The sequence below is a fragment of the Pleurodeles waltl genome, chromosome 4_1, assembly GCF_031143425.1.
Source record: "Pleurodeles waltl isolate 20211129_DDA chromosome 4_1, aPleWal1.hap1.20221129, whole genome shotgun sequence".
NCBI lineage: Eukaryota > Metazoa > Chordata > Amphibia > Caudata > Salamandridae > Pleurodeles > Pleurodeles waltl.
The window spans coordinates 716,936,787-716,955,180 of record NC_090442.1 but is presented as its reverse complement, the minus strand read 5'-3'; the positions used below and the strand labels follow the sequence as shown (position 1 = coordinate 716,955,180).

The following is an 18,394-nucleotide window of genomic DNA, read 5'->3' as shown; positions in this document are numbered from 1 at the left end:
GAGTATACAAAAAAGTGATGGACGGAATGCTTGAGGTAATCTCAGACACTGGTAATTACCCGGGCTGCATCCTAGTCCATCATTAGTTTGCACACCATGCCACCTCAGTTTGCACCCAGCAAATCAGTTATGACCCTGCTCCAATGGGAACAGTCCAGCCCGAACTGCAAGACCAGGTCATCCATGAACTGTAACACAAGTAACTTAGGACCGGTCGGGTTTCGCCCTAGTTTGGGCTCATCAGCCAGGTATAACTGGGTTCCAGGGACACTTTGTATATGGGACCCACGTCTGGGCATACCCATTCCCACTCATGGCGACACATTCAAGTATACAAAACTGTGACGGATGGAATGCTTGATTTAATTTTAGCCACTGGTAATTATTTGGGCCGTATCCTAGTCCACCCTTATTGTACCAACTATGCCACCTCATTTTGGACCCAGTCATATGCAAATCAGTCTTTGCCCTGTTCCAATGAGACAGTCCAGCACAAACTGCCAGGTCCTCCCTGAAGCTGAACACAAGCAACCTAGGTCCAGTTTTAGCCCTAGTTAGGGATCACCAGCCAGGTATATCTTGGTCCAGTAGGATGGGTATGCCCAGATCTGGGTCCCAAGCACACTGTCACAGGAACCAAGGTATACCCGGCTGATGAGCCTTAATCAGGGTGAAACTGGTACTAGGTTGCTTGTATTTCGGTTCAGGGAGGATCTGGACTTGCAGGTGGTTTAGGCTGGTCCCACTAGAGACCCATCCAAACAAATCAGGACTGATTTGTGTTTGTATGGGTCCACATTGAAGTGGCATGGTGCGAAAAAGAACGATGAACTGGGATGCGTCCCTGAGTAACTACCAGTGGCTGAGATTAATTCAAGCATTCCATAAATCACTTTTTGCATGTTACGTTTAGAAGAGATTTCTTATTACTTTAACAAGAGAAAATGATGCTGCAGCATACAGTGCTTGATTAGAGACGAGAAAAGATGTAATCAATTTGCCAATGTCCAAATGTAACATTATTGCAAACTCACGCCTTGTTTTTACAGTCACCAGAAGCTTGAGATCTCATTGCATGAGCTTTCTGTCTGCATTCACATCTGATTCATTTCTACCTCTTCCAACAAATATTTAATTAGAGTCCTCAAGCATGAACATGTTCGCATAAGTCAAGAGCAGTGAATTATTCTGGCAAACTACAAATGTCTGTCCCTTCCTAAAAAATGCCTTCATGAGCATTTTAGTTTGTCGTGGTTTTCACAGAAGCAATCTGCACTGCTTGAGGCCGGTAAATAACCTTGCCAGAAGCTTGGGGTCATTCCTTTTGCAAGAGGAAAGAACTTGGAATGTGACTGATAACACTGGAGTAAGACTTTTGAGCTTTTGTTACCAAAATGCTTCTTCCACAGGTTTTCCATTTAATTTTCAAACTTTGTTCTACTCAGACATTCAAAATATACAGTGTGAAGTCAAATTTGAATACAGGTGCACTTTAGTTAATTTGGTCTACCGAACTGTTCACTGCACAGCTTCCAAACAATTATTAATCATTAAAATCCTGCTGTGAACAGGTGGCAGAGGATCTCAGCTTAAAGCTATAATAAACTGTCAGTAGCTTTCAGTGTTTGTAGAGGGAGAGCTCATGAACTACTGCTCTAATTTCACATTCTCTTAACTCATTGATCTTCTCATAATTGAGTATATATAACCCATTTAAGTTTAAAGACAATCTGCTCTTTCATCAATTTGGAATTTTTCTTTGCTTTGCATTTGACATTCTTCGTTATGACAGAAAAATACTCGCCTTTTTATGTCCACAGGATTTAACGGCATAGCTTTTGACTTTATTACATATGTGTCAGACTATGCTGTTCATCATACATGGCATCTTATCATAATGGATAGTCTGTTTAAAGTAAGCCAGTGGCACAAAAGCTCCTGAACAGCCAATCTCCTTCAGTCATTTTGGATTCCAATTCAAAAGCTGGCTGAGGATTTCCAAGGCACACCTCCGGATATTTTTAAATTACACCCAATGTTTATGCGTGTTGACAGGTATGGGTTTAAGCTTTTGTGTTTTTTGTGGTGTGATCTGATCTCAGAACATGTGTAAACAGATTAATCTCCTTTTCATCAAGTGGTGCCTGTGGAACGACTCTTGGTGGCCCTGGGAACCTGGACCCACACCTACAGACCATGCTTTTAACCTTGGCATTACCCTGGACAGCAAGCTCACCATGAAAACCCAGATCAATGCAGTCTCAAACGCCTGCTTTCTCTCTCTTTGCATACTCTGGAAAATCTTCAAATGGCTCTCCATTATAATCAGACAGACTGTCCCTAGTCACGAGCCATCTGGACTATAGCAACATACTATACGCAGGAATCACCACCCACCTTCTGAAGAGACTGCAAACCAGACAGAACAGAGCAGCCAGACTCATCCTCAACCTCTCTAACAGACTCACATGACTCCTCACATCAAGAAACTCCACCTCATAGAGAAGAGATGTCAATTCAAGATGCTGATCCACACCTACAAAGCCTGGCACAGCCAAGAACCTGCCTACATCAACCACTGCCTGAACTTCCCCCAACCCTCCAGACACTTACTCTACACGACTTCCTGCCGCTAGCACGTGTACCCTGCATCTGCCAAAGCAACAGTCGGGGATGCTCCTACCTCCCGGCTATATCCTGGAACAACTTCTCCCTCTACATCCGGACGTCCACCTCTTTCCTAGAATTCCAGAAGGCACTCAAGATCTGGCTGTTCAACTGAACCCATCGGAAGCAGCAAGACCACAGCGCTTGGATATCTCACAAGTGATTAGCTATGCTTTATAAACTGGCTTGTTTGACTTGATTTTACACGCTGCTGCAGAACAGCCATTTTTATACACATTTATCATATTGATATAATATCAACATCATGACTGCACTATTTGTCAAAGGGTCTCATTTGTGGGAGGAAAAAAATCTATATTTTGCAATCCTTATTTCCACTAATTTTCTTAGGGTGTCTGTTAATCACTTCACACTCTTTTTACAGAAAATGCATAGTTTTTGCTGTGTTTTTTTCTGTCCACTCATCGCATGCATTTACTCTGCCCGAGATCTCTCTTTTGTGGAAACATAACCTACTGAATGTTTTTTTAATGCACATATTGTTGAAAAGTGTACTTAGTGCGAGAAGGTGTCAAAGCAGATGCTCAAATACACAGAGGAAGAATAGACTGTCTGGCAAGTTGGAAATTTTAAGAAGGTAAAGTTGATCCAATGGTATTTCCTCCACTACACAGCATGATGCCCCTACCGAAAGCCTCCAGGAGGCATATTTAAAAATGCTGTGTAGATTCTTGCACTTTCTGACCTTTTCTGTCAATGCTGAGTTGGTAGATATGAAAGCTGTGGTGCCTTAAATATAGCCATAGACAAAACTCAATTCAATGTCAATGATATTTTCAACTCTGAGGCAAGAACTGAATCTTGACGAGTTGAGAGCTATTTAGCTATTGGAACGTTGTGAGAGACTTTTCATTCATGTTCACACAGAAAGAATGATGAGTGGTGTCTTCTGGTATTCGTGATACCACCATTTAATTAGCCGACATATGCATTTTGATGTTCTACTCTTGCATTAGTGCTCTCAAGGATTTCATGTAAATGGTTAGGCTCATTGGGGTTAGATCACGTCTGCGGAGAATCCATATGCATCATCTGGGGTACAAGATAGCCCTTGGCTTTAAAAGGATGGGCACTGGGTGCTATTGGGTAACTAATAAGTTGTGTTATCTGTTCACAAACCTTTGAATGTCATGAGTGGGAGAACTGATCAATAAACATAACTGGACTAGTTCTTTCTGCTTACCCATGCCAGAGTCTTTTTTTGTGCCATCTGATATGATTTCCATGTGGTCACTGTCAACATCGTAGCTGAAGAAGTCATTAAGATAGGTCTTCGATCTCTGTCCACCAAAAACATATAGGCATCGTTTCCTCTGGAGAAGAAAGGAGAAGTTAGTTTTAGGCACTTTGTTGCCATAGAACACTGGGGCACAAGCATATACCTAAAAATGCCTCACAACACAAGTAGCAAAAAACAATAATCAACATTTAACATGAAAATAACTGATCCGTTTTGTAAGTCAGGTAATGAGAAATGCAATAGAGTATGTTAAAAAACTTGGATGAGAATAAGAACCGGTTCAGAAGATGAATGATGTAATTGAAATAAAAAGGATAGGTGAATTTTAATTGGATACTACTGTCTGAGACACAAAATATATGAATTATATTGTCAGATGATAAAAATCTAGGCAAAATTCTGAAATGTTCTGAATTTCAATTGTGACCGCTGACAAGTAACAGTGTGGATATGTAACAAAACGGTTTCTTACATGTAGCAGTAGTTTTGAAGCTGAAAGAATTTTCTGGATTCACATGCTGTGCATTATTCCGCAATCTAGTGGTTGGGTCCAGAATTCTCCCCTATAGTAATAGTCTTTCTTCTCTCTCTTTTTTTTGGTTGATGTGCGACAGTGATTCCACCATTTGGTGTCGTATCCACCCCCTGATGTCACACACCCTCTCCGGAATCCATCTTTAGATTTTTTTTTTTTCACTCTCTCCCATCTTCTAGGGGAGGTGGGTGGGTTGCTTGTGAATCCAGACATTTTTCAAGTTGCAAAATTACTCATACAGATAAGTAACCATTTCCCTTTGCAGCATTACTCTTTTGTGGATTCATGTGCGGGGCATTGATTTTGTAGCTTTTTTTTTTTTTAAATCTTGTGGAGGTTGGGCTGAAGATGGGTTTAAATAAGTAAATAAATGTTTGAGCACTTTCTGTCCCACTTGAGCTTCCTTGTTCATTTGAATATGAAATTTGTCTATGCAATATTGTTTAGTAAATGTATGGACCAATGGCCAAGTAGCCACCATGCAAATGTCCTGTAAGGGTATATTTGCTAGAAAGGTTGCTCTTTTTTCCATCGGATAGTGCGCTTTTGGTTTGGTGTTTAACTGTAATTCAGCATTTGCATGACATATTTGAATGGCTTGTGAAAACCATTTAACAATTTACCCTTTGTCACTGGTTAACCCAGACTGCTGTTCGGTAATGGAAACAAATTGTTTTGATTTTCGGTATGTTTTTGTTCTTTCCATATAGTACATGTTTGCTCTTCTTGCATTTAGCATGTGTAATGCTTTCTGCTAGATATTTTGGTTCTTGGACAATTTTGAATTTGAATGGTTTGATTTATATGAACATATGAAATTACTTTGAGTAGGAAATGAGGATCTGTTCTCCTGACTATTCTGTCTTTGTGTACTTGCAGGTATGGTTCATGGATTCTAAGAGTCTGTAGTTCACTTACTCTGCAGAGTGATGGTCACTGCCACCAAAAAAGCTGTTTTCAGGGTTGGCATCTTGAGTCAAGCCTTGTATAGAGGTTCAAAAGGTTTTCTCATTAGTTGGGTTATCACAAGACTAAGGTTCCAAGTGAGTGCTAGCACTTGTCTGGGTGGTGCTATTCTCTTTGCTCCCTTCAGGAAGTGTTTTATAACTGGTGTACTGAAGAAGGTTCTTCCTATACTTGCTGATGTGTATGCCACAATTGCTGCTACATGTACTTTTAATGATATATAAGTGAGTTTGGCAGTTTAGAAGATGTGCAAGGTAATTTAGGACTGTAGTGTCCGTAGTGTTTTGGTGTAATCGGTTCATATTTGGCATCACAATGAGTATCTTTCCCACTTTGCCATGTAACGTTTTCTAGTTGTTGCCCATCTCACCTCTCTTAGAACTGCTATTGTCTTTTCTGGTAAGTCTAGATGTCCGAACTATGGGCCTGATTCTTTGCCAGAAGAAGTTACTCCATCACAAACATGACAGGTATTCTGTCCGCCATATAACAATCCCATAATAGACTAAGGAGAGCGTAATATGGAGGGCGGGATATCCGTCTTGCTGACCCCACAACTTCAGAACACTTCTGGATCAAGAGGAGACTATGCCAAGGAGAAGAGCAGGGAGGAGGAGTACTGCCCCCTTTGCTGTGTGTGCTTTGCTGGGTTGGCCTGCAGTTGCTACTTATGCTTTGGAGAGGACAAAGACTGGACTTTGCTGTGTATCCTGCTTGTGAAGTTTCTCCAATGGCTTGGGCTGAGCTAGCCTCCTGTTAAGAAGTCTCAGAGACTTAAAAGACTTCACCTGCCAGCCCCTAAGTTCTCTTGGTGAGAACCCTGACTTGCCAGGTGGTGCCCACTCCAGTTCCTGGGCCCTTGGGAGTGAAAGCTGGCCTAAAAACAAGAACCACCAGGCACATAGACTCCGAAAGGCTCCAGAACCGGTGCTGCTGCCTGACTCCACACCGCGGTCTGCACCCAAAGCCGTGGTCCCTGCTGAAGTGCAACGACCACAACCGACTCCGCAGACCTCCAGCACCACTGGCCCAAAGCCGCCGCACCACCTCTGAAGTCCCACGACATTGTGAGTCCCAAGTGCCATGTCACTGACGTCCGTGGCACCCGACTCTGCCATAGTGCCTATGGCCCCGTGGTTTGAACACAACACTGCAAAGCCGTCTCATCGCATCTTGATCCAGTGGACTCATCGACTCTGTCAGATCGTAAAGAACAGATGCCTCGCCACTTATGCCACACATCACCTCCCTTGCAACCGTAAAGAATCAACGCCTCACCTCCCTTTCTTTGCAGTAAGGAACCACCACCTCCATTCCCCAGCAGCAGTAAGGAACAGACACCGCACCGGCACCAGAGACACCTCACCTCCCCAACTCCGTGCAACGTCTTTGTTTCCTCATTTTTAAGGTACTGTACCTGGGGTCCGTGCGACTCAGTGACCGGCACAACACTCCCTTACGAGTGGCGTCAGACTGTTGTGAACGATTCCCACAATGATGTTATAATAGCCCGGTTGAAACTACTGTGTTTATAAGCGCTTTATTGGGATTTCATCTTTGAAAATTCAAACCTTTGTGTAAGTTGGATTTTTGTTGTTTTGGTCTTGTTTTACTTAAATAATTATTGCCTATTTTTCTAAACTGATGTGGTGTCCATTTGTATTGTTTTCACTGTATTATTGTGTGTGGGTACAAATACTTAGCACATTGCCTCTGAGATAAGCATGATTGCTCGAGCTAACCTACCAATGAGGTAAGAGCATGGGTTCTCTTAGGTATGTGACTCCCTTACCCTGACTAGAGTGAAGGTCCCTACTTTGACAGGGTGTAAACTCACTGCTAACTAGAGACCCCATTTCTAACACTGGTGACAGAAGTGGGATAGGCTTGTACCTGACATACAGTGCTCGGTGTGCACTACTGTTTATTGCAGACCATTGCACAACCACATACTGTTTTTCCCTTTTATTTTCTCTGGTGTACTCCTGGATATCTGCTGATGCTTGGAACTCTCGTTTGTGGTTACACTTGTGAGGCCTTGGTAGAACGGAAATCAACTTCTGGCACCTGTACATCCATTCAACGAGGGAGCTAAACATTTTCTTGAAGGAAAGGGGGCTGGCTGTGAAGAAAATATCCACATGAGAGCAACTTGAGGCACTCTGCACCGTCGCATTGACAGCAGGTCTTGATGTTTTGTTAATTTTGGGATATTGACCTGCGCCATTTGTATTAGTTCAGAGTACTACGTTTGACTTGCCCACTGAGGAGAACTACATATTAGCTTCATCTTGCTGTGTTTGCATTTGTTGATTACTCTGTAATGGAGGTATCAGGGGAAAAGCATACGCAAATCTCTGTGCCCAGTTTATCAACAGAGCATTCCCCAGGGATTGGTGTTGTGGATGTCTGAACCTGAAGTATTAGCATTTTTGCGTTTGTGTTGTGAATAAGACTATTTCTGATGTTCCCCTGTTTTTGAAAATCTGTTGAAAACTTGGCTGCGTAATTTGTCCACTTGAACACTGTCTTTTACTGGAATATGAATTGCTGTTAATAAACATTTTCTCTGTTGTGCCCACTTCCAGATTTCCTGCGCTAGTGTTGATAGAACAAAGGATACGGTTCGTCCCCGTTTGTTGTGGCAGAACACTGTTGTGGTATTGTCTGTTTGGATTAATAAATATTTTCCTCATATCTGTTTCTGAAATGCTTTTAAGGATAGGAACCATGTTTTTAGTTCCAGAACATCAATATGTTTGACTGCTTCTTTTCCTTCCATACACCTCTGACCATGAGTGAGCCCTATGTGCTCCCCAACCAATATGTAAGGCTTCTGTAATAATGGTCACTGTGAGTTGGCTATGCAAAAGATCTTCCTGCTGTTACCTTTGATATGTTCCACTACACCATCATCTCCTGTATTTTTTGTATAACAACCACTAGATCCTACCAACTTACTATAGACCATTGGTTTTGCAGACATTCCTGGATTGGTCTCATATGTAGCCTTACCTGTGGTATGAGAGGTATTCCCCTAAATCTTCCCCAGAGTCCTCTCCGTCAAAGACTGCCCCTTCTGGTGCCAGAGAGCTTCTTGCAGTATTGACGCTAACCCTTTTCTAACATGTATATGCCTTTGCCTCCATTAAGTGAAGGTTTGCTCCTACAAAAAATTTCCTGCTCGAGCTTTGCTGAAGATTTTTCTGTATTTATTGAAAAACCAAATCTGAATAAAGTTAACACCGTTTGTATATCTGTTTTGCATTTTTTTGATGAGTGTGCTCTTATTAGCCAGTTGTCTAGGTACGGATACACATGTATCCCTGTCTTGTGTTGCACTGCTGCTAGGCATTTTGCGAATACCCTTGTTGTGGATTTTATGCTAAAGGCCAGTACTTTGAATTGGTAATGTGTTCTATTCACTACAAAACACAAGTATTTCTTGTGTCTATGATTCATTGGGATGTGAAAGTATGCATCCTTTAGGTCAACTGTTGCTGTGTAGTCTCCTACATGTAATTGAGGCATTACTTTTTGTACAGTTGTCATTTTCAATTTTTGGGTCTTGATGAATTTGCTTATCAATTGTAGGTCCAGTATTGGCTGTAGGGTTCCATCTGGTTTTAGAATTAGGAAATATGTTGAGTAGTTTTACTGACTGATGTCTTTCTTGGGGACTATTTTATTGCTCCCTTTTCCAGTAATTCCTCTACTTCTTTGAGTATGTGAGATGTTTCCTCCCTCGAACTCACTCTTTTTTTTTTTTGGCCCCATTACTGACGGTGTTTTAACAAATTCTTTGTAATATCCAAACTTGATGATGTTTAAAATCCAATTGTCTGACATTATCTTCCTTCACACCTGAAGGAAGTATTTTATTCTCCCTCCCACTGATGTGTATGTGAGGAGGTTTGTTAAGTCACTTTCCAGAGGATGTTGCTTCTCCTCTGTGGGGCTGTGCTCTTCCCTGTGCCCGTACTCAAAAGGGCTAGTGTGCCTGCATTTGATATTGCCACTGTTGTGCAGGTGACTGGAGTTGGCTTGTACTTTGAAAACCCTGATGCGACGTTGAGGTAGGAAAACTTCCTCTTCCTGCTGGTTTTCTGCTCATTTGTGTTCCTCTCTAAGTTTCCTCGGAATTTGCAGCGCTCCCTCGGATTTTGCAGCTTCATTGTCCTTCTTCAGCTGTTGAAGGGTCTCATCAACTGCATTGCTAAACAACTGCTTCCCACTGAATGGGGCAATGATAATATTTTCTTGTCCTTTTGGCTTGAATCTTCAAACTCTTAATCATGCACTGCATCTAAGGGTTATTCCTGCCATCTGGCAACTTGCTGTGTCAGTTTCATTAGCGTCAATTTGAGAAATGTATTGGTGAAAATGTTTCCCGCCTCTGCCAAAGAGGCCCCTCTCTCACGGTACTGTTCGGGCAGGTGTTTCATCAACTCCCCCATCTCTTTCGAGTAAGAGTACCTATTCAGGAGAGCATTAGAATTGGCTATTCTCCACTGGGTTACTGTCCCTCTCTCAAAGTTTCTGCCCACCAAATCCATCTTCTTGCACTTCTTATCCGGTGGTTGTACCGATGTTGCTGCAATATTTTCCCCTTTCCTTGCAGTAGCTTCGATAATGGAATCGACTGGTACTACTCCCTTGATGTACAAAGGGTCCTTGAAGGCTTGTTTGTACTTCTTCTCTTCTCTTGGCGTTGACGGCTCTACATGCTGAAGCTACTTGAAGGCTTCTCTCCCTTGATCAAGGATACTAGGTAACATAGGCAATAACTAGTTCTTGGTCTGAGAAGGCATGAGAGTTTCCAAGAGGAAGCATGACTGAGATTTTGCTTTACTCTAACTGCACATCATATTTGTCTGCTGCCCTTTTAATAAGTTGGTCATACTTTGTGATATCATCTGGAGGCGATGGTCTTGAGGGATAGGTGTCAAATGCGTCTTCCGGGGAGTCTGTCTCCATGTCCTGCCACTATGTTTCAGCACACACTGAGCCCTCATACTCCTGTAACATTAATGCATCCATGCTTTCGGCCTCCTCTTCCTTAAAGAAGGATTGCTGTTCCTTTTCTTCCTCTTGTGGCTCTGGTATTAAAGGGGGCTCTAATTCTTCAACTTCCTTCTCTACCTGCTCCTTTGGATCTAAAGCTTTTGTGGGATTCTGAACTCCTAAAGTGAAGCATCAAATTCTTTTTTTCTTCTGCAAAAGTGTTGCTTTTCCTGCTTTGAGAAGTCATTTTTTTTTTTCCATTCGATCTCGGCAGATCATTCTTCGGCGTCAAGCATCGTTGAAGATTTCCTCCTCAAAAGGTCTTTCGTGGGTTTTTGCTCTGTGGCTTTTTCGGTGTCTCCCCACCTTATTTTCATGCCAGAACGTCTTGACTCGGATCATCTATAGACGCCTTTGCCTTTTCAAGTGTTCGACCACCTGCGGTATCCTTGCAATGGGACCCGAGGGGCTCCTTTTGAGTCTGCTTGTCTTTGGTCGTTGTTTCATTGCAACGAAGACTTATGTGTTTTGTAGTCTTTGAAGTGTTAATGGTTGTTACTTAAGGCTGCTGAGTGGAAAATAAGAGATGAGCATAATCCTCGCCCCTGTCTCCTTAAAAGAATTGAAACTTTTCTTTACGATAGCTAGGACATTTTATATTCATGCCCATCTGTCTGTACATCTTGCCTTTTAGATCCAAACGTGAAAAGCCAGATAGTCTTGTGCTGTATTGTGGAAAGCTTGGGCCATGGAAGGGGTTGGACTCTCTCAAAAGGAAAAGAGCACATTCAGCAGAGACTCTGGATTAATATATATCAGTAACATTACAACATAAGCATGTCCACCTGTCTAGACAGTAAGTTATGGTTCTGGAAGACAAGAACATTTTTCTTTTCAGGCTGTGCTTCTTGAAGATCGATATTTATGTAAGAAATGGATAACACAACAGCTACAATTCTAATGCTGATGAATCGCTGATTCATAATTGTTAGACCGGACATCCTTGGTGTGGTTCTCCCCCAAACTTCTCGCCTTCATTCCTTCTGTTTTATTGAATTAAATGTTGTTGGCCTTAGAAGTATGAGCACCCTATCACTGCTGACCAGTGCTAAAGGGTCTTGTACTCTCTCCTTTAAACACAATGTAACTGGCTTACACCTAATTGACACATTAAATGTACTCGTAAGAACCTAGCAAAGTGGTATTACAGCCACCCAATGCAGGCCTAAAAAAATCATAAAAATGTTACTAGACCGAGTACCTTGAATAATCTACTGAACTGAAATGTGCTTGACCCGTAAACCGGTCTAAAAATGTGTGATCCTAGGCAAATATTTTATTTTCCAGAGCAGCGTGTTTCTTCATTCGCACATATAAGCATTTCTGCTGTACAAAAAACTATTTTGTTTGATTAAATAGACTAAACATTTGCTCTATGCATAACAAGAATATAGCCCACATATAAGGTACACATGATCTCTGACTTGTCCCTTAGTTTACTAATAGCACTGCCATCAATGCAGGGACAGGAGTGTTTTTCAGTTCTTGTTTAAACACTCATTGTTAGTACCACATTTAATAACTATGTTACTAAAGCATGATGTGGTAGCACACTGTCAATTACAGACAGTACATTTCCCATAGAAATGGCCAAAAGCCTTCCCACTAACTTGCAGCTTTACTGATACAACTATATAGTATTAACAATACTCTGCAAATATTGGGTTTCAGAAAACATTTATCATTTGCACATAACTAAGTAAAGTGTTCTGATTTGTTTTTTTCATCCTATTAATATATCTTTTTTATCACACAGGTACAAGATATGGACTTTCACAACTACTGAAATATATTTTGAATTGTAAGTTGACTTATTTGCTATTTAAATAGTGTGTTAGGAAAAATGACACCCTACAGCCTTTCCTTTAACATACACTGTACAGCAGGTCAGACAGTTTGCTTTAAAAAATCCCAGAACTCTGCAGTCAGAAAAGTAAACTGACTTCTGATCTCTATCTCTGAAAACAGAGCAAATATGATGAGATGAAAACAAGATTTAAAGGGATCTTCCTTGCTCCTCCATGTTCTGCGTTAACAGAACACCTTCTCTTTGTAAACTTGCCAGAATGGGCGAGCAGGTCCTAAAAATAGCTTTTCCTGATGAAATCTGACTCGCCATAGTGGGCCTGCAGATTTCCCGAGGCCTCCAGTGCCTATAAAGTAAGTGCTACTTGTGGTCTTGCAGGACTGATTGTGCCACCGACTAAAGTAGCTTTTAAAAACATGTTCCAGGTTTGCAGGACCGTCTGTGTGCGCATTTTTAAACTGCCATTTTGACCCGGCAAAAATACACATTTTTCCAAGCCTAAACCTTCCTTTTTAGTATAGATAAGTCATCCAAGGCAGGGGTGTGGAATTTGATAAAATATCTACTTGTCCATGGAGCAGGTTGCTTCTTAAATCTACTTGTCCTGTAAAAAGAAATCTACTTGTCCCTTCGGTGTCATGTAGTGCTGCGACAAATTATGGCAGCAATCTCATTATATAAGAACACTGATAATAGCCTCTCTGATTACGCAAGGGCTAATACTGTACTAGGGCTTAAATACTAGCGATTTCAAGCCCTCCTATAGCAATTTCCTTATTTTGCCAGCTTTCCGCAGATCTCCATACTGGGGCTGGAAGAAGCAGTAAGCAATAGTTCCAAGGTTGGAATGCCTTTGAGACTTACAAAAGTACTAACGTGCATGTTTTAAGGATTTTCACCAGCTCTTCACTAATCTTTTCCCAAACTGAGAAAGGTTGGAAATTTACTGCTGACTAGGGCAGAAGTAGAAGTTCTTCCAGGGTTGAGGAAAAACAGTGGTTGAGGGAAAGTGAACTTGTAAAAGCTCAACAGATTTTCGCATGAGCAGATCTACACATGCATATTTGCTCGTGCTAAAAAGTTCACAAATATTTTCTAGGAGTACGATTTCCTAGTCTTCTTCTGTAAATTCTTGTGAATTCATTAAAGCCACTAATTTAAAGACAGATACCATGGTTGCACTTTTGTGATTTTCTTTAGGAATTGGGCCCCTAATTAGGTCTGGCATTAACAAGACATTATGTTTTTATTAAAATTCTATTTCACTATCAGCTTGCATTACTGGGAGTGATAGCGTTCTTCTCTTCCACAAGGAGCATATTGGCATGCAAAGTAGTTTTGCTCAGTGCCAAGAACTACTTTGGCAATGTGTGCTTTTTAGACCAAAAACCTTTTTTGCTTTTTGCCAATGTTTGTTACAATGTTGAGGGCTCCCACAACAATAAAGTGTTACAAAAGCCATGTAAGAACAAGACACGCACTGACAAAATCAAAAGACTGTCAACCAATGTAAGATTGGTTGGCTTTGCCAGTGCTTGATTATGTTCATGTTTCCCATAATCTTGTTGAAAATGGTTACACCGATTTTCCATTACGAATATTTTGGGAAATACTAGCATGCACCAACACATTTTACTAAATGATGCTTCAAAGAAATAGTACCTAAAATTTCACAGTAATTTAGCAGAACGTTTTTTTCTTGTTTACATTTTTTCTGAACATTTTATTTTGAAAGCAAAGAATCATCAATCTTGCTTACAAGCTTCTGCAAACATATGCATCAAAGCAGACAGCATTCTGGGAGCATTATGCATAGCCCCATATTGTTACGTTTTTCAAACATGTGTACACACTTTTTTGTTTTTTTACTGGAACCATTGTAAGTAGTGCAGTGTGACCTTACAATGTTTATTTAGAGCGCCTACTCTAATAACAAAGGCTCTGCATTAATGAACCATAAATACAAGTTCGAACAGCATTAACATATGAACACAGATATTACCTCAAATGCAGACAATGACCTTACCTGGTCTATAATGTAGTAATGCAAACTGGCAGCCAAAAGGTTTGTGCTGCAGGAGGTTGGGCCTACTTGTCCAAAGGATAAAATTAACATGAAAACGTATTGTCCTTGACCCCAAACAATATGTCCTAGGCACCAGGCTCCACACCCCTACTAAGGGTAGGCCCTAAACAGCCCATAGGGCAGAGTGCATTGTAGATAAAAGGTTGTCCCTGTCCCTACATTTTTTTTTCACTACTGTCAGGCCTACCTCTCCCATAGTATGTCGTCATTGGGTTACCATATTACATTTAAAAGTGGTCACTTTTGTATTGGAAGCAGGCAGGAAAGTCATTCTTAGTTTCTGATGAACTATAATTTTAAACCCCCTTTAATGGTAAAGTCAGATTTCTGAAAATGCCTCTTTTAAAAAGTTTTAATTTTCTTGTTATAACCATTTGGTGTCTGCAGCTTTGTCCTGGGTCACATGACTAGATGTAGTTGGCCTTAGAGTATTCTTCCCAAACAGCATCACAACAGTGTGTCTGGATGTTGGCAGGATAGGCCATCTCAGACATAAGGGTGGGTGGAGCTGTCACCTACCACACATACTTTAAAAGCACTGGCCTAGTTCACACCTAGGACTTCATAGTAGCCTATTGTGCCCCAGACAGACTGGGACTCGAGAATCATTCTTCAGTACACTTCTGGACCTGTGGATACTACAGAAGAAGGAAGCCCTGCTGCCTGATGACTGCCCTACTTGCTGAGAAGGAAGACTAGACCTGCTCCCTTCATGTTTGAATGACTCCAAGGGTCAGCTGACTGACCTGTTCTGAGCTGCAGGGACATGAGTTCCAGAGGCTTCCCAGCATCTACCCAGCTGACCTGCTGCTAGAATCTGCAACTGGAACTGTCTGAGCCCTGCAGGCCTCTGCAAGAATGAGTCTCTGAACCCAAAGAGATACCTCCCCATGTCCCATACACTTGGCTAGTATAAGAGTGCACTCCTCTGACTCAAAAAAGGAGAAATCCTTAAATTTTCGGTTCTTTGCAACTGCCGACAAGCCAGTTTGTGCCAAGATCTTGCTGGCTGCAACGACCGGCAATGCCAAGCCACAGTGAACCCAATTGTTCACACTACAGTGAGCAGCAAGCAGAGATCTGCACTTTGAGCTATAGCACTGACAGTCCGCACCACGAAGCAACAACCACCGCCCTTGCGGGTCTTCACACTACATCATCAACTGTCCGTGACGGCCGCCTGTTCTTAGAGCTAAGGCGGTGACCATCCGCAACGCTCTCCCTGTGCCTCGTGGCCTCCTCCACTGCAAACTGAACTCTTTGTGCTAGACTTTAGAAGGTAACTTTTTTCAGCAGGACGAACCTGGCCCCTGTATCTGTGGGTACTTGTGCCCGGCCCGTGCTCCATCACGGTCGGACTGAACTTGTGACTTTCACATAGTCTCACATTACCATATAAGCACAAGCAGAGCTTTAAGCTTTTTGGCACTATGCTTATCTGAAACCTTTAAAATTGCGTATATTGGATTCTACTTATAGGAGTTTAGTTGTTTTGGTGTCAAATGTATTAAATTATGTTATGTTATTTTTCTAAACTGGTGTGGGATTGTTCTTGTGTTGTGTTTTCACTTTACTGCTTAAATTCTGCATAACACTTCTCACATTGACTCTAGGTTAACCCTGACTACTTCTGGGCAAAGCTACAAGAGGGTTAAGCACAGACTAAATTGGAGGCTGTTTGTTATTCACCCTGACAAGGATTGTGGATGTTGCTTGAGAAGGGCTCACAACCCCCTCCACCAACAACCTAACGTCACACAATAATGATACAATAAAAGCTGGTGACGAGCATTAATCAAAGTCAGCCTGCAGTTCAATTGCACTGGAAAAAAATGCAGTTGGCAAGCAGAAAAATACCATCTTAAAGAGGGGCATAAATCTGCTTAGGTGCTGAGACTCTTGCATGCACAAGATCATCCTTGCCTATTTTATTCTCTGGCAGCATGTTTCACTAAGACAGGCTCAGCAACGAATGAAGTGATTTCCTTAGAAACACGAAGAGAGTTAAACCAGAGTCCTTATAAGCACACTGAAAACTTAACAACGTGTATACATTAATAAACACCACTAACAAAACAGTATATTTAGCACACGGACCACAGGCTGGGTTAGGAAATAATAACTGGACACTGTTTGTATTTTACCATCTATCTCTTACATAAAGGCACCAGTAGCAAGAAGCATACAGCACAATTTGTCACTCCTTAAAATATTTGAAAATTATGTGGCAAACTTTTAAAACAATTTCACGGACCATGATGCTTGAGATGCAAACAAGTCACCTCTTTTTAAAACTGAAAAATTATCTGGCTGCGAATCTGTCGAACTCCGGTTCCACATCAACTCCAAAAGGTTTGACAACAATTAGGCTAACCTTGTTCCATCAGAGCAAAAATTTGAAAAGGATTATCTTTAACATTTACAAAAAACATGCCACACACCTGAATATCAGTGTCTCTCTAGCCTTCCCAGGAAGACTGTGGATATAAACAAACTAAAAACACATGCAAATGACAACCAAGTATGTGGTCTTTTAATCCATAGTGCAGTATTACTAAGTATGTAAGTGCAGTCTAAACCTATTTATTCCAATAGTTACCAACCACTTCTGCTCCTGTTACAATGTTAATAAAGCCATTAGCATGCAGACTTGCTAAAATATTCAATCTCTCACGCTTATTGCTGTAGTGTTCTGTTTTAAAAGAGCACCAGCTGAGTGCCTGTAAGAAGGATTCATGCAGCTACCTGTAGGGGATGATATGGAACCAATTCAGAGCAACCCACCTGCTGTTAAATACTTAAACAATGTGCCACCGTCTAAATACATGCCCGCTTGTGAAACATTCTCTTATGATTATCATATTTTTTCTCTTTAGGATATTCCCCTTTTAGTTAATGCCTGCTAATCATTCAAAAGTGATTGTGTGATCTAGAAAACGTATCAATTCCAACATTCCATATAACAGTTGGTTTCTCCTGAGCCATCTCTGTAGTTGTTCAGGCTCCTAAAAGATTTCCAATTGCCAAAGCGTGACACCTGGGCAAACTTTCCTTACAAGAATGACCACGGCAGAAGGTGGAAGACATTTCTATGCATGATCTACACTTAATAACCCAATGATGGGTCTTCCTACCCCTGTGAAGGAGAGCTGAAGAAGAGCTATATGGGATGGGCTGAAGAACCATTGCTCTACATTGTGGTGACCACATTTAGTCTGTTCAATAGTTGAATATGAAGACTCACTAGTAAAGGTAGTAAATGCTCCCACCTATAACTGAAGCTAAAAGGCTCACTGACGTTCCAGACTTCCTAAACTTTTTAATGATCCTGAATATGAAGACAAAGCCTAATCACAGAACACTAACCAGAGATGATAGATGCCCCAGCCTGAACTCTTGTGTTACTACACTGCCATAAATATTGATTTCTGGCACTCGCCAACACTCAAAACTCTTTTCATTTAGCTCTGCTTACAAGTACCTAAAGGTTACCCTGAAAATCTTTACCTTCACATTACTACTGCTGAATATCAACTGTACAGCAGACTACAAAGAATGTACTGTCTAGCAAGTTAAGTGTTTGCTGTAATAATGGTCACCCAAAATAATTTCAAACATAGGACTTACAAGACAAAGTCATTAGTATAGGGATTATGCTTCAAAGTGTGAGTGGATTACCTCAAAATCCTGAATCCACGGATCTGCTGCCACGGTCAGGGAAACAACTGTGGTTCCCTTGATAAAACTAGCAAGCAGGACACACAATATGCCATTTTCATGTAACAAAAAGCAAGCCAAGCACAAAAAGTATAATCTGCATAAAGATTACAGTGAATCCTTAGTGACACGGTCTGACCCACTTATGAAGCAATAGAATGATGGAGAGGTGAGATTACAGTCTTCTTTGGTAATGCTGAGAATGGAGTGAAACCCCAGTCTTCTTCTACTTGTCCTCATGTTGTCTATGGGAAGAACAGAGCTTTTTTTCCCCCAAGAGAATCAAAGGCA

The 18,394-nt window shown here is 41.3% G+C and overlaps 1 protein-coding gene across 2 annotated transcripts in view; it reads right to left on the bottom strand.

Moving 5' to 3' along the window:
- Positions 1–18,394, bottom strand: part of MKLN1 (muskelin 1) — a 568,922-nt gene that overhangs the window by 179,568 nt on the left and 370,960 nt on the right. For both annotated transcript variants that reach the window (XM_069229308.1, XM_069229309.1), the window contains exon 12: positions 3,872–4,001. In XM_069229308.1, coding sequence (XP_069085409.1) covers positions 3,872–4,001 — 130 coding nt within the window. The remainder of the gene's footprint in view (positions 1–3,871; positions 4,002–18,394) is intronic.